We start from the raw sequence: 25,765 nt of genomic DNA, 5'->3' as shown, positions 1-25,765 counted from the left end.
GCGCATGCGCGGGGACACGGCCGCCACCGCGGCGCTTGCGCAGTGGGGCCGCGGCCCGGCGGGCGCGCGGGGTGCCGCGGGGTCCGGCCCCGGCGGGAGGCGGCGCTGCTGCGGCCGCGCTCGGCCCGACCCGCGACACACAAAGCCGCCCGCGGCCGCCGCTACTCCCGCCCGCCCGCCGCTCCCGCGGCACCGCATGGCGGCGGCACCGCCCCCGCGGGGCTAGGCCGGGGCGGACCGGAGCCCCCTCCTTCCCTCCGGCCTCTCCCGCCCGTCGCCGGCAGGAGCGGAGCAGGGTCCCGCACGGCCCCGCCATGCTGCCCCCGGGCCGCCGCGCTCCCTGCCGCCCGCCGCGCCGCCGCCGCCGCCCGCCGCGGCTCCTGCCCGCGCTGCTGCTGCTGCTGCTGGCCGCGCTGGGCGGCGGCGGGGCCGCGCTGCCGCCGGGCTGTAAGTACGACGGGCGTCCCAAGAGCGCCGGCAAAGCGGCGGCCGGCGGCCCGGCCGAGGTCAAGGTAGTTTGTAGCAACCTGGAGCTCGCTCGGGTCCTGCCGCCCGAGGCGCTGCCCAACCGGACGGTCACCCTGTGAGTACCGTCCCCGGGGGGGGGTGGTGGGCCGCCTCGGTGCGACGTGGACGGGGCGGACGGGGGAGTGAGTGCGAGCGCCGGTCTGAAGTAAAACGGGGTGAGGCGGGGGGCAGTGGGAAAGTGGGTGATTCCCCTCTGCTGTTGGAGAAAGCCCCGGGAGCGGATGAACTTTTGTGTTTTCCGGTCGTCTCCCGGGATGGTAATTTCAGGAGAGGGCGAAGTGTCCCGTAAGTCACCGGTGGGGAGGCACCGTCCCGCTCACCCCGCGGAACAGCATCCCCAGCTCTCCCTCCTTCATCCCTCAGTAGGCGGGCTGTTTCTGTGCGGAGGCAATCCCTGCTTAGCCATTTGAATAACAAGTTTCAAACAGGATATGCAACTTAATCCAAAGTAAAAAATGTGTTGCCACTTACTTAGACATAATTGTGCACATGTAAAGAGAGGCTTTGCAAGTTGTTTTCTTTCCTGAGACGTTACCGGATCACTTCACTCTAGCGAAGAAGTTCATAGAATGGTTTGGATTGGAAGGGAGATCTCCAGATCAGCTGGTCCAGTCCCTCTGGCCATGGGCAAGATCGCTCAGCAGTGGGTCTCATCAGTGGATGGTCCCAAAAGTGGAATCTTTGCCCTTTCTTTAGAGAGGCTTATTGTGCCTGTGCTACCGTGGCAAGACTGAAGTGCAGCCACTTGGTTGTGTGCAAGAAAGTCAATTAAAAGCAACTGAAATATGGGATCTAGTTTGAGATATTTATCTGCTTAACTGGAAATCACAGGTTTGGAAGATCTACCAGTAATCCGACATTTAAAAAGTACAGAATGTACCGTCATGAGAATAATAATCTGCTGCTTTTGTGAATGCTGACAGCACTGAAACACCAAGGAAGGGTGTTCTTCCAGAAGTCTTAGTGAGGTGTGAACCCAGCAGGGGCATGGACCTGGACCCCTGAGAAAAGGGAAAGCAGAAAAAATGGGAGCTGAATAAGCCTAAAGTAGTTGTTCTTGCTTGGAAGTCTGCAAGGGTTCAGACAATATTTCTAAATTACTTAAGAGAAATTATTATAGATATTCCTATGTGAAGTTTCTGAAGTAGAAAACAAGGCAAAAATAGAAGTTTGATGAGCAAATATCTTTTAGTCTTTGTTAGCCTCAGATGCTTTGCCGCTGATTAAATGTTATGAGTATGGTACTATCCATAAAAATTTTGATATAAGTAGATGTTAGTATGGTTGGTATGCTGAAGTTCACTGTGGGGTTGTTTTGGTTCAAAAAACTTGAATCACAGCTATGATTGCTGTGAAAGACAAGCAGATACCAAACACAGAAGCCTTGCTGGGAGTGGATCTTTGTTCATCATTGCAGTGACAGAAGAATTTGGAAGAATGGTTGATCTTTCATCTTGATTTTCATACTCTTTCAGTATGTAGAGTATACCTACATACACTAATTAGTAGCTGTCAATTAACCACCTTTTGAAGTTCATAACTTCTGAAACCTTTACTTTTCTGGTTTGAACTTGTTAGTAGACACAAGAAACAATGTCATTTTTTCGTTGTTATTTGTGGGAAATACCATAACTGTGTTGATACAATTTAATGAACGTACACTTCAAAATTTTGCTTAATTACAAGGCAAGGATTATTAAACCAGTGACCTCCATTTTCCAAGAGAGTGGACCCTAACTGTTGTGTTCAGGTTCAGAATCTTGTATGTTTGTTGGCTCTTGAGGCGTGGTTTTCCATTCTCTCTGAGGTTTTCTTTTGTTATTTTTGTTGAGGTTTTTTTAAAATTATTATTATCGAATCCATGTTAGCATGGATAGAAAGTGTTGGTGATCTGTGGGGCTTGTCGCCAAATGCCACTTCACTAACATCTTCATTAGTAGTGCCTGGATTAATTGTTACCTAATCTTTTGCCAAAAATGACTTTTTTCCCCAAGCTGATACTTAAAATTGGAGCACTTGGTGAATAGTTGTCTGATTAGAGTCAAACTGTCCTGAGTTATCTTGAATCTTGATTCTTGTGGGATTCATCTATTAAGATAAGTACTAATTCCATTAGATCTTTTTGGATTATTGGATTGCTGCAGAGATATGTAGCTGAAAATAGATCACTGTTGTGTATATCAACTGCATTTTAATTCAGTTAATTTTCTTTTACGTTGACTCTGTTTTGCACAAACTGGTTTTAAATACAATGAAAACACAAGTTTTATATAACTTGTTTTTTGAATGAGTTAGGTATGATGCAAATGACGTGATTATATACATTTTGGAAATACTGATTTCTTCCTTATCACTGGTCAAGCTCCTACTTTTTCAGCAGATTAGCTACTGTCCCTTTAGCATTTACCATTTCTTTTTTCCCAGTGAAATACTTTTGAGTACAATAGTCTCTAAAAAGTGAGAAAATAAGAGAAATAGTGGAAATTGGGATAAGCAAGTAGCATCTTCAGATGCTGGCCAGGTTCCTTCATTCTTGCACACCATTGTAGTTAGTGGTTAATGATGATAGTAGTTGGGCAAGCTCACTCATTTACAAAATGCTTTGGGCTGTGTTTGCCATGAAACATGTTATTGTCCCAGTAATTTAGGTCAGTATGATGAGAATCTTCAGTTACAATTCAGAAAAAAAAATCCTAATTTAATTTCAACTGATAGGAGGTGAAGTAAGTTTGTTTCATGACTGAGGAAGAGAAGCAGACATGGTTAATTCATGATTGAGGAAGAAAAGCAGACACAGGAAGAGGAGTATTAAAGTATGGAAATGTGTTTATGGGAGAGTAAGTAATGTGTAGGATTTGTGGCAGTACTGTAAATTAGTTTTCCTTTACAATCCAGGTAGAACTAGCTGTTGCTTTAATGGGGCATTTAGGTCAAATTCCAAGGTGAATTCAAGTTCATTTATAGCTAAGAATGGGACTTCTTTTGTAGCATTTTATAATAACAACTGATTTGGATACAAATTAAGGGTGTATCTACATGAACACCATCTATGGCTTTGACCTTTATAGGTTAAGCAGACAGGTGAGATGGTTTTGGTTTCAGGATAGCAAAACAGGGTGAATGTAACTGTGGTTTGTCTGCCATGGTCTTTGTTTCAGTAGTTATTGAAACCATTGCCATGTTGCACATTTAAGGGAGGAATGCACTATAGTCTTGTAATAGACGCCTGAGATAAAATATCTGTTGCTGTTGTGTTTCTTGGTGCAAACTTCAAATGATGATGGTGGATACTTGTTTGAACTTGTTGGCGATTAGCCATTATTTTGCTTTTTGGAAGAGGATGTGTAAGTCTCCTGAAGACAAGCCCATGAAGCTTATTATCTGTTGAGAATATTATTTATTTGTTACATGTTATTACAACAGGAATCTAAATAAACAAAGGAGAAGCAAATGTACTCAGTAAAGAATTGCATTTCTGAATCAGGAGGCTTACTGCTCTGCAAGCAACTTTGCTTAAGCACATATCCTCATAGGAGGATAGGAGTATCAGTGTTTGCACTTAAAAAAGGGTTAGGATTTACAAGCCAGAGCTTTTGCCTGGGTTAATGTTAAGAGCTTTTCAAAGATATGTTTAACTGTTTTGCTGTTAGGAAACATCTTAAAATGTTACAAATTTTGTTCAGCTCCTAAATAAATCACATCAAGCCACATCCATTAAGAAGCTCATACACATACTTACTTGGACTTCCAAATATCTGTGCAATTTTTCGATTTATGACACAAATTGAAATTTCAAAAGTTTCAAAGCAAAGTATCACTGATATTGCAAGAAGCCACTTGTATTGCAATGTGTGATTACATTGTAATTATCTGACTGGTACAATGTAAATGTCCTCTGGAAGCTTGCCTCTTTTAAAGTAAATTTGTATTTACTAACTTGATGGCACTCTTGATAGCTATTGGTTTGGTGTTTTTTGTTTGGTTTTTGGGTTTGTTTTGGGTTTTTTTTTTTTGTTTGTTTGTTTGGTCTTGGTGGTTTTTTTGTTTTCTGAATAGTCAATTTTAGACTATTAAAGTGCTCAGTACTAATAATGTGGACGGTGGTAATATTTTTGAAGGTACAAGGTGCTAATCCCCATTAAGACGTCAAATTTTCTTTGACCACTGCATACACGGGCAATGCAAAATGCATCTTACTTATGAACACAAGGCAGTACAGAGATTGTACCTGAGAACTGTAGGCACAGTGTAGTAATTCACAAGTACATGTACATTCCTTTTTATCAGTGACATCTGACTCCTAAAAATCATGAGTGTGTCATTTACTGATAGGCTTGTGTTTTATACTGCTATCAGATTTTTTGTCTTTTACCTTGTTGAGAAAATAACTGATTTCTTGCCTTTCTGTATGTATTTTTCCAACATGGATTCATGGCTGTGAGCTTGTTACAAGATATTGGGTGCGTGTAGTATTCTCTTATTGTGTACACTTTTGTATATATTTGAGTGTTGCAAGAAAATTCTGATGTCACAATATGAACAGTGTTTTCTTCTAAATTGCAATATTTAGTTCTATCTGAAAAATTATTCAGCTTTGGAAGACATCATGTTGCATGGTTTATATGTGTCCACTGGGACACACTGTCAAGATTGAATAGTGTTTTCCTATTTCATGAAGTGCTGCATTAATGACTTTAACATACACGGTGGTTTTGTAACTAGCAATAGTCTTCATGCAATCTTGTATTCAATTATTGTATTGATTCATACTTCTTTTTAATTAAAAAAACCCTCAAAACAATTCTGTATAAGCATTTTAAAATTCTTTTATGTGCCTTTCACAATGAGATAGATGATTGTAGTTTTGATGAAATGCTTGAGATAATTAGAAATATGGCTTCTGTACCATAGATACAACTGTAGCAGTTGTTACAAGCCTGCTTACAAGTTGTTACAAGCCTGTTACAAGGTTTTGCATCAGGACTGTGTATGGGTTACTGTTGAGTTGAAAATAAGGGAGAAGAACAGAGCTAAGTGCTGCAAAATTCTGGAGAGCAAATTTAAGTTTTTGTAGTGGAACTTTTTTTTAAATTCTCAGAGCTGCCATACTATTGTAAAATTGCCCAATACCTTTGTTCTTGAGAAGATACCCATATAATAAGCAATGCTCTTCATGTGTCCATTTGCCTTTAAATTAGCCCTAGAGTGACTATTAAATGTTGAATGTGTTATGCTGTTTCTAGCCTCAGGAAGACAGATTTTAATCTTCACAATTAATACTTTTTTATTTTACTGTTGTCTTTTATTGATCAGTAGTATTCCTGGGTTTGCTTCAGAACTGCAAAATACGAAAATTTTTATTGAATTATTTAGTGCCAAGAGTAAAAGAATTCAACTAGAATTTGTGCTGCAGTGATGAGGAATGAATAACTTCTTATGTCTCATTGCTTGCAGTTTGCTCACGTTTCAGTGGTTATTTTTGTACTTTAAAGCAACTATGAGCTGCAATTTAGATTTTTCAGAATTGAATGGTTCCCATATGTACTCTGCATGGGCCAGGTATGTTGTAGGTTCATGGATTTGTCATAAATGCCTTATATAGTCTACCTTCATCATTGCAGTCTATAGTTTTTGAATCTTCAGTTTAAATGCATCTGTTGTACTACTAGTTAATTCATGAGGATTAAAAACAGTTGAGCATTTATTTTCATCAGCGATAATAAACTGTTTAATTTAAGAACGTCGCATAAGATATGTTTTTGTGAGTTTTGCGTTCTGTTTTGAGATAAATAATTTTAATATTTTTTAAATTATATATTTAATATATCTATTAAATGTCTCTAGTCTTTACATAGCAAATAGCTGAGAATTTAATTTTTCACCTTCTGTTCACTCTTTGGGTGCTTAGCAGTGAAAACTGCAATGTCTTGTTGCTCTAGTGTGCTAGAGATCATATCCCATATTAATTACTGTTTATGTGGATCGCTGTGTTGTGGCTTCTCCTTGTGCACTGCTGCAGGGCATGTCCGGTGGTGCGGTACAGCGCTGTCCTACACATCTCCAGGCTGCCCTGGAGCAAGGCAGATGCCAGTGCACTGCAGTGCAGAGCTTTTGGATCCCCAGGGAGCAGAACCCCTGCTTTGGTTGTGTGTATGATCCAAGCTGGTCAGCCAGTTTTGGCTGGGCTGCAGAGTTGTCACTTCTGGATTAGGAACTTGACCTTAAGAGCTTTTTTAGAGGAGGATGAAACCCAAAGATAATGAATGCAGACCGATGAAAGACATTTAAGGAATAGGCACCTTAATTCCACAGTTGTATCTGCACTGGGCAATGTGTTCTAGGATTCATCCAGACTCCAGGTGGCTGAGGGCAGTTCTGTCTTCAGGTGTTTTGTGTAAGAGTACAGTCTGTGCCCTTTACTTTGTCACTTCAATCTAGGGAAAGAAAGTGCTTCAGGGGAGGTTAGAAGTCTAGATACAGAGTGAATAAATGCAGGAAGACTAGATTAAGAGGCAGAAGAAGTTGCTGGGAGTTGGGATGGAAGCGTGGGTTTCTTTGAATGGATATGTCACTTACGGAGGTGGGAAACCAGAAGACTTAAGAGGGCATGAAGGCAGAGCAAATAAGGTACTGAAGGCTAAGTGTAAACTGGCTTGATGCGAGATCAGTAAGATTCTTGGAAATTCAGCAACTACCCCCAAAATCACTAAAAGCAAGATTAACATCTCTATGCCAGTAGGAAAAGATGGTGTAAGGAATATAAGGAATGGTAGTGGTATAACACAGTCCAGGAAAGTTCTTTTGATGCTTTCCACATGATGTGCTGTTTTCCACTTGAACTATTTCTATGAGATACAAGAACTCCTAATTAGTTTACCCATGTTGTTATAGAGCATGGTTTACCTTGAAACTTAGTATCAGGCAGAGTTTTTGCAAGTTACACTTAGGTTTTCTAAAAGTGTCCTGTCGGACATTCTGTGCAACTTATTCGAGTACTTGAACTGATGTTTTAGGATAACAGCCTCTGGCGTTAACAGGAATTTAAAGCAATTCTCAAACTTGTGTGCTGATGAGCTCGTCGATGTTTCTATGGGTTGCGGTGACCTGGCTTATGATGTGCTGGAGATCCCCTTCAACCCTCTTTTCCAGCTTCTTACACAGGGCTGATGAGATGCAAGGGCTGAGGAGAGAAGATTTCAACCTCTGAGTGGGGAATGTTGCATCAGCATCCAGCTGTCGGTAAAACTGTAGCCTAAACTGGAGCCGGTGTGTTCATACCTTCACCTCCCAGTCTGTTGCTGTGTGGATGTTTGTGGGTTTTTTCCCTCCCTCCCTGGCTGCAGTACTAGCATTTGTCTGGCTCCATGCCTAGTCAGTTCAGGGAGCTAAGCTATCTAAAAACTGTTTACTTCTGTAGGATTAGGATATAAATTTTTGTAAATGTATCTTTGTGTGCCAGCAGCTGACAGGAAGTGCTTGTTAACATGTCTAGACAAAGCACTTTCTAGAGAGCAGGTATACCTGATAGGAAATGTGAATGCATGTGAGACTGGGTGTGACAGTCTGTGCTCTGATTAGTACTACTGTGATATCACACAGAGAATTTATTAATTTATTTCCTGTAGCAGCTAAAGTTAGGACTGGCTGGCAAGGCATTTGTGTGCAGTGTTTTGTGTGAAGCAAGTTACTTTTGTGCTTGTATGTATGGAGTTTTTGGGGTCAGGTAAACTTGCACTGAACTGCAAATCAGTGAGAATCCTAAAAAAGTATACAGCCGGTGGCTTATGGGAAAATCAGGAGGGAGCAGAAGGTAGTAAAACAAGACAGTTATTACAGAAAAAGTTAATAATGATATCTTAAAATAATGTAGGCGCTACAGATATAACCAAGGGGAGAGAACTTGGAGGAAGCTTCCTAAAATGAAGTGGTCACAAAGGTTAGACTTCCAGTACTTTTTATTTGCTTTAGAAATGGCAACGCAGAGTTAGTGTTGGAAGAAATCGGGAGTAGCTGTGTCCTCTGAATTTCCTCTTTGGTAGGCTTTTGAACCTGGGATAAATACAAGAAAGAAAGAAAGAAAAATTTGGTTGGTCATTTTGTAATTTCACAAGAATTTATTTTGAAATTAGTATTATTTTCAGCAACACTGGTACTCATTCTTGCATTCTATTTTGTCCCTCAGTTCTGTCCCTTTCTAGGGTGATTTTTATTTGGACTTTTAAATTGAAAAATTGCTGTGTTGCTCCAGTGACTGGCACTGTATTTCACTAGAAATAATTTCTGTCCTTAAGAATGGTTTGTTTTTAATGAAAAGCAATAAAGTGTGTTGCTGCATACTGAATATCAAGAAAAAAAATTCTTTAATGGCACTGCATAGTGAGCATCGCTGCTTGAATGATCCAGGGCTTGTGTAGGAAAAATAAAGATTCCTCATTAGATTATATAAATTTAGCACATTGCCAGTTAAAAATGGAGCAGTATAAATAGGCAATTTTAATTCTGTAATTTCATTACTTCTGAGAGGTTTAGTTTACAATTTTAATATTGTTTAATATGCATAATAATGAATTATTGCAGTAAATCTTCTATCTGTTGCAAACTTCTATTTTGCAAATTTTTCATTGCTAAGCTTCTTCAGTTATAATGTTTTTGTTGAATTGGAAAATACTGTCTCCTTTTGTTAGAGTTTTGGAATGATTCATAATTCTTTCTCTGTATAAAACTTATGACTGCTTTCATTTCAGAGTTGCTTTTAAGCAAGTATTGTTTTTGTTCTGTTCAGTCTGAGTTTTTCCCTTTGTCACCAGTAGCTCACTAGAAGGCAAAATACTAACTGTTGAAAAATACTGGGTTTATATACTTGTTAAATAGCAGTTTCTACAAGATAAACTTAGTGAAATGTGTTTCTTTTTCCATGTTCATGGCTTTCAGCACAAAGCATTTTTCTTGGTTGTTAGCAGATGGTTATTTTAATCTGACTTTTCCTGGTGGCCACTTTCCCAGTTCTTCGAGTATGCAGTCACCATGAATTGATCTGATTCATTATCTATTTCCTGGCTCTCCATTTGAGTCTTTTAAAATGTGTTTTGGCAGCTACTTCAGTGTTCAGCCAATAGTTACACTATCGCCCAGGCTTCATACAGGCTTCTTGGTGGCCATTTTGACTGTTTGGTAATAGTGTTAATGGATGTGTGTGTGTTTTCATAATATCCTCTGGGTTAGGATTCACTGGTGATGTTAGGAGATGCATTATGAATTACTGTCTAGGTGACTGCTGTCTTAGCAATAGTTGTTTTATAGCTGACAATCCAAAATTATTTCATAGAACAAAACTTTTTCTACATACTGCTTATTACCTCATTCTAATGGTAAAAATGGATCCAGCCATTGTTTTTCCCCCCTCTACAAGAAAGAAAAGTTAATACATCACCTTTAGTATCTCTTCCTAAAATTCCTTGTAGTACAAAGGACAGATTTTAGGATGGACTGCGTTTATGTTTTGCATGCTGGACATCTACTGCTAAAGGTCTTGCCAATAAGTTAAGAGTCATAGCTGAGTTTCTTTTCAGTTTTGCCAAAGTTGTCTGCCAGTTTATGCAGCAAAATGGAAAATGGGCTTTTTGATCCTAGCCATATTCAACAAAGAAGCATTTCAGCAATGTTCTTAGAATAGGTGAAAAGCTGGGGAGAGTTGGGGGAATTTGAGGGGATTGGTAATTTCTTTTCTTGAGGTACATTGTTTCAGATCACCTCTTGGTATCTCTACAGCTCTTCTGCTCAGAGGAAGAGGGAAATGCTTTCTTGTAAGGTGGCTTGAGATGTCCATAGTTCTTTCTAGAACCTACTTTTCAGCTGCTTGTTCTTCCAGGTTTTTTTGTGTTAATTCCCATGGCCATTTTTTTAACAGAGGAAACTATCATTGGCTGCATTAGTTCCACGCTTTATTTTCTGATATATAATATTGGACATGCAAAATGTGTTTGTTCCAATCAAGTTTTGTTGATTATTTAAAAGAAAAGCAAACAAAAGTCTCATATGGAGCTCATAGGAAATATGGAGCAACAGTGATGTTGGGCTGTGGAAACCTCGTCATGAAATCTTCAGTCACATCATTTATGTTTCAAAGTCATTTGTTAAAGACTTGAATAAGATGGGGATGAGTGCAGCTCTCATCTCAATGGTAGCTCTCTACTATTTTCCATCATTAAAAAGTCTAAAGAGAAAAGTTAGTGTATTTTCAGAATTACTTGCCTCTTTGGAAAAATTATGGTCTTAAACTAGTAACTTAGAATTATTATTGATCACAAATAATACCCTCTGCCTAAGTGGTACATAATAGTCTATCATTTTGTACATTAATGCACAGAAACCATGAAAGTGACTATAAAACATCTACTTTGAGGTGAATGCTTTATTATGTTTTGTCTTCTTGTGCCACATCTCTTAATACTTCAAATAATGTATAGACTATATATTAATAGCAAGTTTTAAACTGCATTTTTTTAAGATTACACAACATTTTTCGGTGATAAAGTGTTTTAGGTTATATGGAGTGTTGTAAAATCTATCATTGATTGCACTAAACCTTTATGGTTGAGCAACTAACAGCCTCTGCAGAGAAAATACTAAATCAGTCTGACTGTAATTTGTAAATCACACTCAAGAGAAATTTACCTTGTACCCAGATATTCAAAGGCATCTACGTTAGGCCTGTTATTTTATGGGCAATGTCTGAAAACTCTTTTTTTTTTTTTTTCTTACAGAACTGTTATTTTTATTTAATTTAAATTTAGTTCAGTCAGTTATAGCTACTTTTGAAGTGGTTCCAGCTCCATTTTGAATAACTTCTTTTGCTGGAAAAAATACAGGTAAATAGCAGTAAATCTTAAGATGAAGTAAATTGTAACTAAGATATAAGTTAATTTCTGTGCTACTGAGAATTATAATTTGCTTGCTTGTGTTGACTTAGATCAACATTTGCTTGTGAACATCATGGCTTTTTTCCTTAATTTCTCCAGAAGTCTGGAATTGGTGTGAATTTTTTTTCTTCCTGCTGCTGTTATCCCTTATGTTCAGTTTGCATTAACTATTAATGATTTTTTATAAGCACCTTCATTTACTTCTTTCTATATTATTACTATTTTTCTTCATGCATACATTTCTGAAACGAGGAAGGATGTTGAAGTAAGGGTGTACTTTTTCTGGTTTATTGAATGAATCCAGTACCTACCATTTTTAAAAATAATACTTAATATTTAGGTGGAAACCTGTAAGAGCCAGAAATTTTTGAATAAAAAAAATGCCTCTTCAGTGTTTGGCTAAACTACAGAGACTTAAGGTAATCTTTGAGAAACCTAGAGAAGAAAATTGTGTAGTGTAATATACAGCTGTGTCAAAATGATGCTGTTTTCATAGATTGCTATATCTATATTTTGCTTTTGTCTTATTCATTGTGTGTTTTGAAGTATTAACCCTTGTCATTACATAGTAAATTTTATGCACTGGAGGAAAGAGGGGGATATGTGTGTGTGTGTGTTTGGTTTCTGGCTGTTGTAAAGGACAACAGAAACTGGACTGGAAAAAAATCTCATAGTGGCACCTTTAAGTGCAGAAGTAGCTATCCAGCCTGAAGATGCAGTTGGTATAGGTGAAGAAGTGAGGATACATGTTGGGTATGAAGGATGCATTTGATAGAGATCTGTCTGAAATTGAAGTGACTGTAGCAGAAGTTGTGGAACAATCTAACAGAATGAATAAATTTCCAGGACAAGATGGTGTGACTGAAGAGCTTTTAGAAAAACTCAGGGATGAAATTTCTGAAGTCTTGCCTGGAATGAACATGATTTTTGAGGACTGGAGGATAGCAAATGCTCACTTTTATGAGTGCATTACCATCTTCATGGTTCCAAGTCTGATGTTCATGTTGAACAAATCAGTAGAGTTTACAATAAATATATTGGATACCTGGATAAACATAAAGGTACCATGAAAAATTTACATCTTAGGTAATGAGAAGATCTTCCTCACAGTCCTTTGGAGTTCTTCAGAATCAGCAGAATATTTACAAGGTTGATCCAGATGTTGTAATGAAACATGCTTTTCTAAAAGGTGTGTCTGTCCTTTGCCAAAGGCATTTGATGAAAAAAGTACGTCAGTCTTAAATGGAGGATGATCAGATCAGCAGCTGACTTGCTAAAGGATAGGAAGAGGGTGTGGAAGTAAATCCTTCTCAGAGTGGAGTGGAGTCACAGAGACCTGTAACGCACAACTTATTTCCTAATGACCTGTAAAACTGTGTGAGTGAGGGCTTGACATAGTTGAGTGAGTTGATTGATGTAATAGGGATGAGGATAAAGTGAAGAATTTTGGAAGAAGTTTGTAAAAGTAATTGGGCAATAAAATGGCAGCAGCAGCACATTGTAAAAAAGTGATAAATGTATTGGGGACAAAACCACTCCTGTCTTATATAAGATGATGGGCATTGAGCTGACCAGAAATTGTAAATTCTTAGCACAAGTGATAAAGGCAGATTATATGTTAAGAATTGCTAGGGAAATTGTAGGAAACAGAACATCATTATTCCAGTATGTAGATTTGTGGCCTATCTGTGTATTGAGTACTATTTCATTTCTGCTGGTCTTACCTCATAATTTTTTTAGTCTAATAAAGCTGGAAAGAACTCAGAAATTATTAAGGTGCCACAAATGCCTTTTGTGTAAAGAACAATTAAGTAAAATATGGATTTTACCTATGCAAATAGACATCTAGTTTTTTTACATAATTGCACATAGTAAAAAAGGGGATTTGGCTGTTTTTTGGTTGTTGTTGTTTGGTGTGTTTTCTGGGTTTTTGGTTGTGTTTTTTGGGTTTTTTTTTTTTATTTTTTTTCCAACAGAGAACTATGTGATTGTATAGAAAGCAGGCCCTTCTAAGTAAGGAAATACCAAGCATACAAAGAAATTCCTACCTTGAGAATAATTACTATCTGCTGTGATCTGTGCAGATGGCTGTGGTTGGAGGATAGGTGCTTGGCAAGATAGACCTGATCCAGTTATTTCAATGGCAGAAGGAATTTGTCATTGTGTTGTCCTGTAAGAGAAGGACAGAGGAGTGCTTGCTGGGCTTATTTGCTGATGTTTTAAAAAGATTGCATTGAGGAGTAGGGTGAATGTGTGAAGGGTGGCTGGGAAAGGTTGTACAGTCTGGGGGAAGTGTGTGTGCATGGCTAAAAAGGAGAGCAGAGGAAATGGGAAGCAGGCAATATGCTACTTGGTCTGGAAAAACAAAATGGGTGCAGAGGACAAGAATGCTGAATGTACTGATTGGTTCTTTAATACTTTGTTTCTGCTGCACTAGTTCTTGAGTCTTACTGGGATAATCCTAGATGTGTGTGCTTCCTTTCAGATGTTATATTTGTAAGCTTGCATGGTACTTAAAACATATGACATAACAAAATCTTCTTTTTCTCCTTCACAATATCTAAGCAGTGCTGTTGCATGCACCTCAAGACAATGAGCTTGGCATTGTACTTTGATACGCGGGCTGTTAAACAAAAAGAGTTACAAAGAAGTGTAAGCTGCAGCAGAAATTTTTGTTACCAGCCTTATAATATATTGTTCTTTGATTTTGTTTACAGGATTTTGAGTAACAATAAAATAACAGAGTTGAAGAATGGTTCCTTCTTTGGATTACACCTTCTTGAAAGATTGTAAGTACTTCTTGAAAAGTTACTTTCACTTTAAAAATTAAGTGATACACTGTTTCATTAAGAATTCTGAGAACAGAGTGTCTTAAGGGATCCCGTTCTTTATTTTGATGTATTTTTTTGTGATTGAGGTGTTAACATAGCTAAGTGTTCTCTTAATATGAATTATTCAGTAGTATGAATGGCATGTAACAGGAAAAAGAGATCATCTCACCTACAGGTGAGAGGGCAATTTCAGTGGGAAGTTTACTAGAATGCTATGATGGCTGAATTTTCTTTGTTGGTTGTTTCTTTATGCAAACAGTATGTTGTAAAGAAAATTACTTCTTTAATTTCTTAAGTGTCAAACCATTTATTGAACAGTTGCAAAGTATATTTGTAGGGGAGGCAGATGTATTAGAGCCCCTAAGAGAGAGTGGATTTATTAAAGATTTGTTGTTGACATTTATTTAAGAGTTTTACTGCTTACTTCACAGCTTTGGTATATGCCTAATGTGCAGGGGATGGGAGTGAGTCTGATGGGAGCAACTTCTTGGATATCTTTTGCCTCCCGTTTTCACTTTCCTTTACAGATGATACATTACATATGAGATAAGAAGCAGCATTGTAGCTTCTCTTACAGTCAGCTTTTTTCCAGCTGGTAGAAGGTCAGGATTGGCAGGTTGATCTACCTGGGAGCAAGCATAAACTTTAGAGATAAGGATTTTTCTAGGCCATTTGACTGGGAAAGTAGCCAGTTTCATAATCATCTCACAGCATCTAGGAAGAGTTCCAAACGACTTTTGGCTTCAGGGGATTAAAAGTATTTTATTCTTCCTCTAAAACTCAAAGGCTCTAATCCTAGTCACCTGACCTAAATAAATTCAAACACTTCTACCATTCCCTCTCCCACATACCAGAAGAAAGCATCTTTTCACTGGCGGATGAGCTTTATTGTAAAAGTAAGTTGCTGTGCCAAAGAAGCAAGGTTATCAGCAGTCCTGGCATTTGCTTAGGTAATAAAGACATCTGCTGGTGGTTGTTGTTTGTTGAAACTCATTACAATTTTCAGACAGGAAATACTTGAAACTCTAGTTAGTTTGAGATAATGATTGAAGTTTTCTTCATGAATCCAAATTCTAATTTTTTTTTAAATCATAAGAATGCAGCTTTCACTTAACTCCTGTCATTTGTAAGGGATTTTAGGTTATTTTAATATTCTCTTTCATGAAAAGGAAGAGACAGCTGCAAGGCTGGCGTCACGTTTTGAGCATTTAAAGTGAGCTGGGATAGCAGTGTTTTAGAGGGTATGGTGGTCTCATCATAATGAGAACACTCTTTATTGTGCACTGTTGTAGGAGTTAATGCATCAACGAAAGATTGATAATGACCAGGTGTCTTCATTATAAATGGAGAGATAACTAGTGTGCTACACTAGTTATTAATATTACACTAGTTATTAATATACACTAGTTTCTTTCTTTTTTTTTTTTTTTCCTCTTATATGTGCAAGACTTGTTTAAAAGCCATCGATATTTAACCATAGTAAAAGTAAATTTTTCCCCTTTAAATGTTTTGTGACCTTGGACAGAAACTACTATTGTAATGAAAATAGTTTTTCAGACTTCAATAGATAATCAATAGTAAAATGAAAATAGTAAAATGAAAAGTTGAAAGTCACAGTAACTATTATAAACATTCATACTATGTTAAGTAGTTTCAAATTATATTCATGATGTTCATTGAGATAACTTACATGCCTTGAAAAATGCATTTTTTTACATTTTTTGCTTATTTTAATTTTGTTTTACTACTCATGCTTCTCCTTGTTTCCTTATGAGTGTTTTTTGCTTTGTAGATAAGTTCCTTTCCCCACATTTAATTTAAGAGATTAAACGGAGATAACAAATAAATTTTTAGTATTTAAATAGTTAATTCAGACCGTATGATTGTCACTTTACTTCTTACTAGGGGACAAATTCTGTATGCGTTTCATGCTTGTTTGTTTATTCCTTGTGGTGCTACACTTCATAGGAAAAACATATGCCATTTCATCTTAGTGATTTTCAGGTAGAGAATATATGTGTTGATATATGTAAATAAACCTTTAGAACAATAAATCAAAAGAACATTCAGGAACATGTATTTGCATAATAATTGATTGAATTTTAATCAATAGTGACAAATTTATAATTCATCTGTTAACATACTAAATTTGTTTCTCCTGTTTAGTTCTTGAATTTTTTTAATGAAAATGTAGATTTTTTAAAATGGTTTCTGTCATTTTATTATTTTTTGTAGTAAATTTGGGGACACGGTATCTGCAGCTGGCAACTTGTTGCACTTTAAGTTCTTGTTTTACTCAAGCATGATATCACTCAACCTCATCCCCATCTGATAATTCTTCTCTGTTACTATTGAAAGGGATACAGTTTTGGGGCATAGAAGGAGCAAATAAAACAATGAGGAAGTGCATTAAAAATGGTGGCCTCAGGTAGCCATAATACGTCATAGTTTTAATAAGTAATAAAACTTACAGATGTGTTAATTTATGATAATGTGAATTTGCTAATGCATTATTTTGTAAAGAGGCTGATAAATTTACCAAAATAAAAGTTTAATTTTACTGGAAAGTGAAATGTATGTTAATTAGTGTAGAAAATGACTAGCTATGTCTACATCTACTCTTACAGGAAAAAAGTATGCAAATAAGAGTAATCAGGTCAAAGATTTTAATTGTCTTAAGTGGTAATAAAAGTGTCTATACAAAAAGATGCTAAGTATTTTAATCTCCATTATGTTTTCCTATTAATTTGAAATTCAACAAAGGCAATTGCAAAGGATCTCACACCAGAGGAACAGTAACCCCACACACCAGCCCAGGCTGGGCACTGACCTGCTGGGGAGCAGCTCTGTAGAGAAGGACCTGGGGATTCTGGTGGACACCAAGTGTCCATGAGCCAGCAGTGCCCCTGTGGCCAAGAGGGCCAATGGTTCCCTGGGGTGCATTAGAGAGAGCATTGAGAGCAGATTGAGGGAGGTGATCCTGCTCCTCTACTCAGCCCTAGTGAAGCTCATCTGGAGTGCTGTGTCCAGTTCTGGGCTCCTCAGTACAAGAGAGACATGGAGCCACTGGAGCAGGTCCAGAGGAAGGTGACAAAGGTGATAAAGGGACTGGAGCATCCCTGTTGCAAGGACAGGCTGAGGGAGCTGGGCCTGTTCAGCCTCGAGAAGACACAGCTGGGAGGGGAGCTCATCAACGTCTGTCAGTATCTGAAGGGAGGGTGCCAGGAGGATGGAGCCAGGCTCTGCTTAGTGCTGCCAAGCAACAGGACAAGAGGCAGAAACTGATGCCCAGAAAGTTTCACCTGAACATGAGGAAGAACTTCTTTATTGTGCAGGTGGCTGCAGATGGAACAGGTTGCCCAGGAGTATCTCCCACACTGGAGGTACTCAACGACCACCTGGATGCAATCTATGCCGTGTGCTCTGGGATGACAGCATGTGACGGGGAGGTTGGACCAAATGACCCACTGGAGTGCCTTCCAACCTGACCATTTGAGTGATACTGGGAAATGTAAAAATTCTGTCATAAGCATTTGTTTGATTTGCCTGCATAAAATCTATACCCCAGAGAGCTAATGAAAAGATAGGCTGACTTTGTAATGTGTGTAATGTATAGCCTATTTCTGTAATTTCTTCCTTTATTTCCCTTTTGTAAAAGCATTTCATATAGGAAGAGTCCATGGTAGTTATTATGTTTCCCATCTGACATTTATTTTCAAGTAGTGTTAAGGAAAAAAAGATAATTTATCCAGTGGTAGTTAAGAAAACTTAATAATGTATACATGTCATGTGTATATATAGGCATAGTTTGTTTGTGCCTTTGTTAATAATTAAGAGAGTCTTCCTTGTGCTGAGACAGAAAGCAGTAAATTTTAAGTTTGTATACATGCACTTTTAAATCATACATAACTGGCTACTGAAATGTTTCATTACAAAGTGTACTAAAATTAAAGGTTGGGGGTTTTTTTACATAGCAAACCATAATAAAAAATAAGGAATCTTTCATTAAGATACTTTTCACATCTTAACAAGAACGTAAGGCACAAAAATTTTTTTGTTGGTGAGTTGCTATTTGTCCACTTAATTATGGCTGTTCCAGTTTGACACAACAGAATCTTCTGTCATGAGAACTGTTAAACAGAGTTGTGTGATGGTGAAATCTGCATGCTGTGAGGTTTTCAGGCCTTTATTGGATGTGACAGTGGGGCAGTCGATCTTATTTAGTTGTAATTTGAGCCAGAATTTGGAGTACATGACTGAGCTCAACACATCCCTTGAAACCTAAGTTTTTCTACTATCCTGACATCTGTTAGTGGCCTTCACTGATGAATATGGGGTACCCTTATTTACAGTGTTATTTAGATTTAGGAGAAAATTGAGAATCTATTAATAGATTCTCAGTGTAAGAAAGATTGCTCTACTTCCTGGCTTGTGCTTTGTTTTGCTGTGGGAGTGGATTTTTTGTTGTTGTTGTTGTTGTAGGTTGCTTGGGGATTTACAGGGGGGAGGGGTGGGATTTTGGGAGGGAGGGATTTGTTTGGAGCTTTTTTGTTTGTTTTCCTTGTTTTGTTTTGTTTTGTTTTGTTTTCCAAAGGATTCTTGATAGGTGGAAGATAAAGTTACTATAATATAAAAGATGCTACCCTGATTCAAATGCTTTTTCTTTTGGAGAGATTTTCTTCCATTTGGACAAATAAGTATCTATTTATATATTTTGTTGGTTGAGCTTTGCCAAAGAAAAATCAACATCTGAAATGATTCATTTCCTGTTGCTAAAACTAAAATATAGTTTAAATAAATGTATTCATAGGTGTTAAAAGCAACAAAAATTTTAAAGCCAAACACAACTTTCTAGTGAAGTTGTCTCCCCCACCTCCCTTGTATGTGAGAAATACAAGTCTGTTTAACCACCACTGTTAATTTCTTCATTTCAAGACTGTCCTACATGATACAATGCTGGTAGTTGTACCAGCCTATGTTGTATTAACGTGTTCCACTGTTTCTGAAGAGCTGCTAAACACGTCAGCACTGTTAATTTTGAGATCTTTTGGTATCTCTTTTGTTTCACAGTTTTCCTCTGGAAATATTTTTTGGTAGGTTGGTATACAGCTAGTGCCTACCCAAGGACTACTACAGGGAAGGCTAAAAAACCTCAACTGGAGACTCCTCAGGCTGTTGTAGTTGCAGATTGAGAAAAGTCTTAACACTTAGGACATTCATTGAATATATTGTGGTGGATTTATGAAAGAGCGGTATCAGCTCTTCGAATTTATGGAATGAAATTAAAGCTTCCTGATAGTCAAGACTAGTGGATTTCCAAGGCATGTTGTCAAAGTTTTTCTCCCTCAGTGGTTTCAGCAGTGAGATTTTAAGTGGGAGTTACCTGATTTTAAATCAAAATTTGAAATATGAAGAGTAAGTAGAGTTTTTCTTCCCTACTTCAAAGACTGATGATACATGAGTGATGAATATCTTTCATTAGTCTCAGATTTGTCATGATGTGGTATACCATGGTGTTTATATACCTGCTGAAAGAGCCAGTTCTTCAGGCTCCTGATACTGCTGTACTGGAAGTACTTGGCAGTTTCTGCCACCATAGCAAGGGAAGAAAATAAAGTTAAGTATGTATATGAAAATTAATTTACTGCAAGGTGATTTAAATGTATTTCAAGTATTTAAAATGTTTAGGTAAAAGCATTCAGGTGTGATCCATGTGCCATGATGCTGTCTGTTGTGCCATGTTTTCTTTATCTGTCTGCAGAAAATGTAAAATCTTGGGATGAATTGTATTTTGACTCATGTATATCTATGTGATGGTAGATGTAATCCTCTTGTACAGTTCTCTTTCAGGCAGGATTATTAATATTGTGGTAGATGTAGGAGATCTTTTTCTACTCTTACAGATTCAAACACTGCTTTTGAATGAAAGTACTATTTTTCTTTTCAAATGTAGAATGTTTGGATATTATGAAGGAGTGAGAAGCTTTACATATAGTATTGAGCACCTGTGAAATTTCAGATAGTAGTAAAAATCTAGTGTGACTAGGGAGGTGGAAGTAATTTTAGCATTTGTGCAGTGATAAAGTTTGTTTGAAACTGTACAGGTGCTGTTAGCTGCTTTCTGTGACCTTTGAAATTAAGCTGTATCTGCAAAATATCTCAAGTTAGGAGTTAAAACTCTTATATCACTTGTACAGTTAATAAAGCAGTTTAATTTAATGGTACTTTACATTTCTCTTTACAATCTCTGGAAACCTAAGAAGTTTGCTCTGAAATTTTTTCACCAGGTGTATTTGGGATTTTCAACTAGGGCTTTGCTTTTGTGCCATCAACATAAGTGGAAATTTTCAGTGTTGGGTCTTTGGTGTATTTTTAAGATCATATTTTGCCTTTTTTGGTAGATGTTGGGCACTAATGAAGTATTGAAAATGGGATAGGCTACGGAAGACAACATTGTGCTAGACCCTGTCGTACTGTGTAATAAGCAAATGTCTCATCCTGCATAGCTATAACCTGTTCACACTGTGACAAAGTATCTTTGACTCTATACCATTTCATGTGATACAAACTGATAAAATGTTTAATGGGATACACATGTTGTTTCTGTTCCTCCTTGTAGTTAAAATCTAGATTTTTCCAATTTTGAAGCATGCTATGTTAGAGAAGGTAAAAGTGTATTGTTGGGCTTTTTGTTTGATATTTTGTTGTAGGTTTTTTGGGGGGTTGGTTGGTTGTTCTTGGTGGGGGTTGGCTTTGGTTGGGGTTTTTTTTTTTTTTAGGTTCTCAAGCAAATTGAGGCAAGTTACATGTATCTTTAGGAATATCTCTGCTTTAAAGTACAATTTATGATAAATGCTGTGTCTTAATTTTTCTCCACAGGGATCTTAAGAACAATCTTATTAGTACCATAGATCCAGGAGCTTTTCTGGGGCTTTCATCGTTGAAAAGACTGTAAGTAGTGTATCTGGCTAGTCAGTGTAAACTAAACAAACAAAAAACTCCTCAAAGAGAGTAAGCCTTCTGGAAGTCTAGAAAGCAAAGTTATTATATATTAAAAAGTTGGATACATATATGCTGTCTAAATATATACATACACACACGTAGGAAACAAAGTCTGCTTTCATCTTAGACTGAATAACATCCGCTGCTAGTGGCTTGGCAGCCTCCCTTGTTCTGACAGTCCTTTCAGAATTATTCCTTTCTTTTTGTGTTTTAGTGGTTTGAAACATCACTTGGGTGGACATTTGTTCAGAGCTTTGATTCCATCAAGTCTTGTTTTGTTGAATGTTAAACTCATGATTTTTATTTTCCAAAGGTCACAGTGGAACGTTAGCTTCTTTTGCTATTAATACTACACTGAAGTTACAGCACTGGTAATGGTGCTTTATTGAAGGTTTTGCCAACATTCCCGTTGACATATTTTTGGGGGATTTGTGCTGTAAAAGTTCTGTACCAGCTGAAACTTGAAAAACAAAAACACAGCATTATTGCTTTTATATTTTTTTAACAACTCTTCAGATTTTTGTATTATTATTACAGCTTCTAAGTCTTAGTGATTTTGCTACTACCTCCTCCACCCTATTTATTTCTTAGATTTTTGGAGTATGTATGTTCATTTGTAGCTGATCAGATGATCTGGCTCACTCAAAAGGAAAGTGTTTTTGTAATTTCACTTCTGAAAACCTTAGAAATAAAACTGAAGGACCAATTCTGGGTCATTATTACTTGCAAGCTTAATTTTTATTACTTTAAGAATTTTTGGCAATTTGATTCAAGACCTATACTGAAAAATATATAGCTTTTAAGTATTTATTGAAGTATAATTATAGAAGTGGTCTTATTTATGTATAATAAATGCCTTATTATAGGTCTCTAACATGTTAAAAAATTAAGTTATGTACTCTTTGCATATATATATATATATATTTGTACACAAACATACATAAATACTGCAGAAATTTGAAAACATACTGTGTAGGAATGTAAGCCAAGCCTATTTATGGGAATTTATTGATGAATCTAGACTTGTTGCATTGCATATGGATAAACTATAATTACTCAAGAGATGGATTAAGGAGTCTGTGCATGTGTATACAACCATATAGCAGTACATTGTGGGTTTTCCTGAAAAAGAAATATACATGTGGTGCAATCTGTTACTCATGAATTTTTGTTCAAAAGCTTCTGTTAGCAGACCGTAAGTTATTTGGAAATAAACCAGTTTGTTCCTATTCTTCCTTTTTTTCTATTTATAGAGATTTAACTAATAACCGAATAGGCTGCCTGAATGCAGATATATTTAGAGGACTGGTAAACCTTATTAGATTGTAAGTATAATTTGTGTAATATAGTATAATGCTATACAAATACACTTAAGTTTAGCCTTATGTAAGTTAACATTCTTTGTTTCAAGAGGAGTAGTTTATTTAAGTGTGCTCTTGAAAGACAGCCAGTGCCTATGGTTGTGGTTTGTTACTCAAGTAGCAAGCCTAAAAACAAGTGTTGGGGCCAGCCCAAACCACACTATTCAGTGATCCGTTGGCCTTGCAACAGTTTTCCAGTTGCTTAGAATCTGTAGCTGGAAGGCAGACTAGGAAACTATACAAAATATTTTCTTTAAAAAACGTTTCAGCGTTATAGACTCTTTCAGTGTCCACGCCTTCTACAGTGGCATTGGTATCAGTCTCTTTTGCTGGCTGTCTTGCATGTTTTGAAGTTCTTCATTTACTTTAAGAGGACAACATGGAAGATTATAAAATATTTCTTTGCCCTGGTTGTTAGTTTCTTACACACAGTGCTTTTGCTGGTATATAGAAGGTGGTATGGATAATATTTTTAAAAAATTCCGATAGATTGAACATGCTTCTTAGAGCATGTTAATAGGAAGACATCAGTTCACTGTGAACAACAAAATTAATTTTACACTTCTTGAAAATTGTGCTCAACATCTGTCAGTTATTGCTTTAAATAAAAGTAAAGTCTCTGTGTTTCTTTTTTTTTTTCTAATCATAAAATTCTTTAACTAAACCAGGAGTATTAGAGAACAGTTTATTTGGAGATTTTTGCTAGGCTATTGAGGCTAGATTATTATTCTTACAGTCTTGTGAACTATGGCAGTGTCATAATAGTACCTTGTAACTTTTAAACATAGAGTTATTGAAGAAAGGGTTTTTTTTATTTCACGTGTCACTTGTCTGAGGATGGGTTCAATGATCATAATACTTTTATTTCTCAGGAATCTTTCTGGAAATCTGTTTTCTACACTTACACAGGGAACATTTGATCATCTTGGTTCGCTAAAGTCTCTGTAAGTACTTGCTGCATCTAGTCCTACGTGATTCTGAACAAAAAAAAGCTGTTTACTCATCTGGGCTTCCAAAAGTTTTATTCTATATGTATTATTTATTAATTTATAGTAAATAAATAGCATTTTATACCTTTATATCAAAGGGACCAAATACTTCTAAGAAAGATCTTAGTCCTCCGTAACAGTATAGTTTTTTTACACATAACAGTGGGTAAATTTCAACCTCATGTTATTTTGCTCTCTCTTGGTTTCATGAGTTGTTATCTTGTGTAAGAAGGACAGTAAATGAAAAAAAAAAAGAGTGCTGATGATTAGTTTATGCTTTTCCCTGGTAGTCATGACAGTTGGCTCACTCTACTGGGACTTTTCAAAAGCTTTGGTTTCTGAGCTTGACACTGAGTTATTTTCTTGTTTATATTTATAAAGGAGAATGTTTCTTTCCCTCCTCCATCCCTTTAATTGTTCATAAGGTGTTATTCTGGATATTTTAATTGTCTGCATAACGGTTGCTGTCCAACAACACCACAGATGTGACAAAAGAATCTGGATATAACAGTTGCCATTAAAATTATGACTATCTGGAGGAATTTGTGTGAACAAACACCAAATGGGGTTTCCTAGGAATGTTGATTTAGTGTTTGTAGTGTTCAGCCTGTGATGTTATGTTATCCTCTAGACATCTGCAGAAAGAAAACGTTTACATTAGAGGTAAAAACGAGCATAGACATAGCCATATGTTTTGCTCCATTTTTTTTCTATTTTGAAACAGATAAAATATTAATTCCTGAACAGATAAAATTAATTCATTAATCAATCCCTTAATTTAGCTGACTTCAGCAAACATCTATGGAAATTTGGTATGCCTTTTTACTAGAAAGTTCTGAATTATATAGAGAAGACTGTGATACATTTAAAAGCCTTATGATTTTCATGTGGAGCAGAATAAAATTGTGTGAAGAGTGCCTCTGAAAAGAGATAGAGTTGAGGAGCTATTTTTATTTCTGTTGATTTTACTGCTAAAGCATTTGATCACTACAGTGAAGCAATGAAGTGTCTTCTTAGGTTATGATGGTGCATATTCACACAATTCTTTGTTATTGCTCATCTAAAGTAGCATGAACAGTCTCCATGAAAGAAATTACTAGAATTTTATTCCTGTACTGGTATTAGATATTCCTCATATTTCTGGAGAGGAATCCTTTTCTCAGGGAGTAGGTCCTATTGTTATGATAGTTTGAATTGCAGAAGATAGAGTATATTCCAGTAGGTAGAGGTGGGCAACTCCACTGTAGTCTAGACTTTGCTTGTTGCCTTTGTGTCTGTGACAATGAGAGGCATTGTACAACAGTTAATGTCAGTTAAGCTTTCAGACCTTGGAATTCTGCAGTTTGTCACTGTAAATGCCTGTGTTTTGTTGCAGAGAATTTCAGACTGATTATCTTCTTTGTGATTGCAACATACTGTGGATGCATCAGTGGTTAAAGGAAAGAAATATAACTGTACGTGAGACTAAATGTGCCTATCCCAAGTCACTTCAGTCACAGACAGTGACTGGTGTGAAACAGGAGCTTCTCACCTGTGGTAAGCACTCCAGACAACTGATACTTGTTTTCTAATGCATCCCATGTTCTGTTAATATTAGTGAACAGACTTTTTTGCTTTATTTCATTTCCCTAAAATTCAGCACTTAGATGACAGTGATAATTATTACTCCTTTTCAATGGTTGATCTTTAGTTGGGATTCATTATTTCTTGCTTTTGGAAATAAATAATAAATAAATTGATGATGGTGGATGTTTGTAGAAAAAAAGGATAAGTAACTCTCTTGATAAACTCCTTTTTTCTGCTAAACTGTATTTTTCAGAGATCTTTACCTAAACATCACAAGAGGAATCAGAAACTGATAATTTCTTTCCTAGGCCTAGCTATCTGATTTCAGATATGTGAATTATACTAACCCCAAATTTCAAGTTAAAAGATCTTCATTTTATGAATTTCTTTCCTGCGTGCCACTTCTATTCTTCTATTCTATTCTATTCTTCTATTCTATTCTTTCTGCGACAAAACCATGACCAACTTGCTGAACTTCTTTTTTTATATTGGAATTATTCCAACGATAAAAATAACCTCATATGTTTTTTGAGTGATTTTGAGTCCTAGTGAAAAATTTGGAAGAACTA

General features: G+C 37.0%; 1 protein-coding gene across 1 annotated transcript in view; it reads left to right on the top strand.

Moving 5' to 3' along the window:
- Positions 1-314: 314 nt before the first annotated feature.
- Positions 315-25,765, top strand: part of ADGRA3 (adhesion G protein-coupled receptor A3) — a gene marked incomplete at its 5' end in the record, with an annotated part of 52,382 nt that continues 26,931 nt past the window's right edge. The window contains 6 exons of the mRNA XM_083861316.1: positions 315-583; positions 14,165-14,236; positions 21,158-21,229; positions 22,534-22,605; positions 23,514-23,585; positions 25,006-25,166. Of these exons, the coding sequence (XP_083717442.1) occupies positions 315-583; positions 14,165-14,236; positions 21,158-21,229; positions 22,534-22,605; positions 23,514-23,585; positions 25,006-25,166 (718 nt within the window). The remainder of the gene's footprint in view (positions 584-14,164; positions 14,237-21,157; positions 21,230-22,533; positions 22,606-23,513; positions 23,586-25,005; positions 25,167-25,765) is intronic.

This window comes from Zosterops lateralis (assembly GCF_965231275.1).
Source record: "Zosterops lateralis genome assembly, chromosome: 5".
Classification (NCBI taxonomy): domain Eukaryota; kingdom Metazoa; phylum Chordata; class Aves; order Passeriformes; family Zosteropidae; genus Zosterops; species Zosterops lateralis.
Note: the sequence above shows the minus strand (reverse complement) of the source record. Positions and strands in the feature narration are given on the sequence as shown.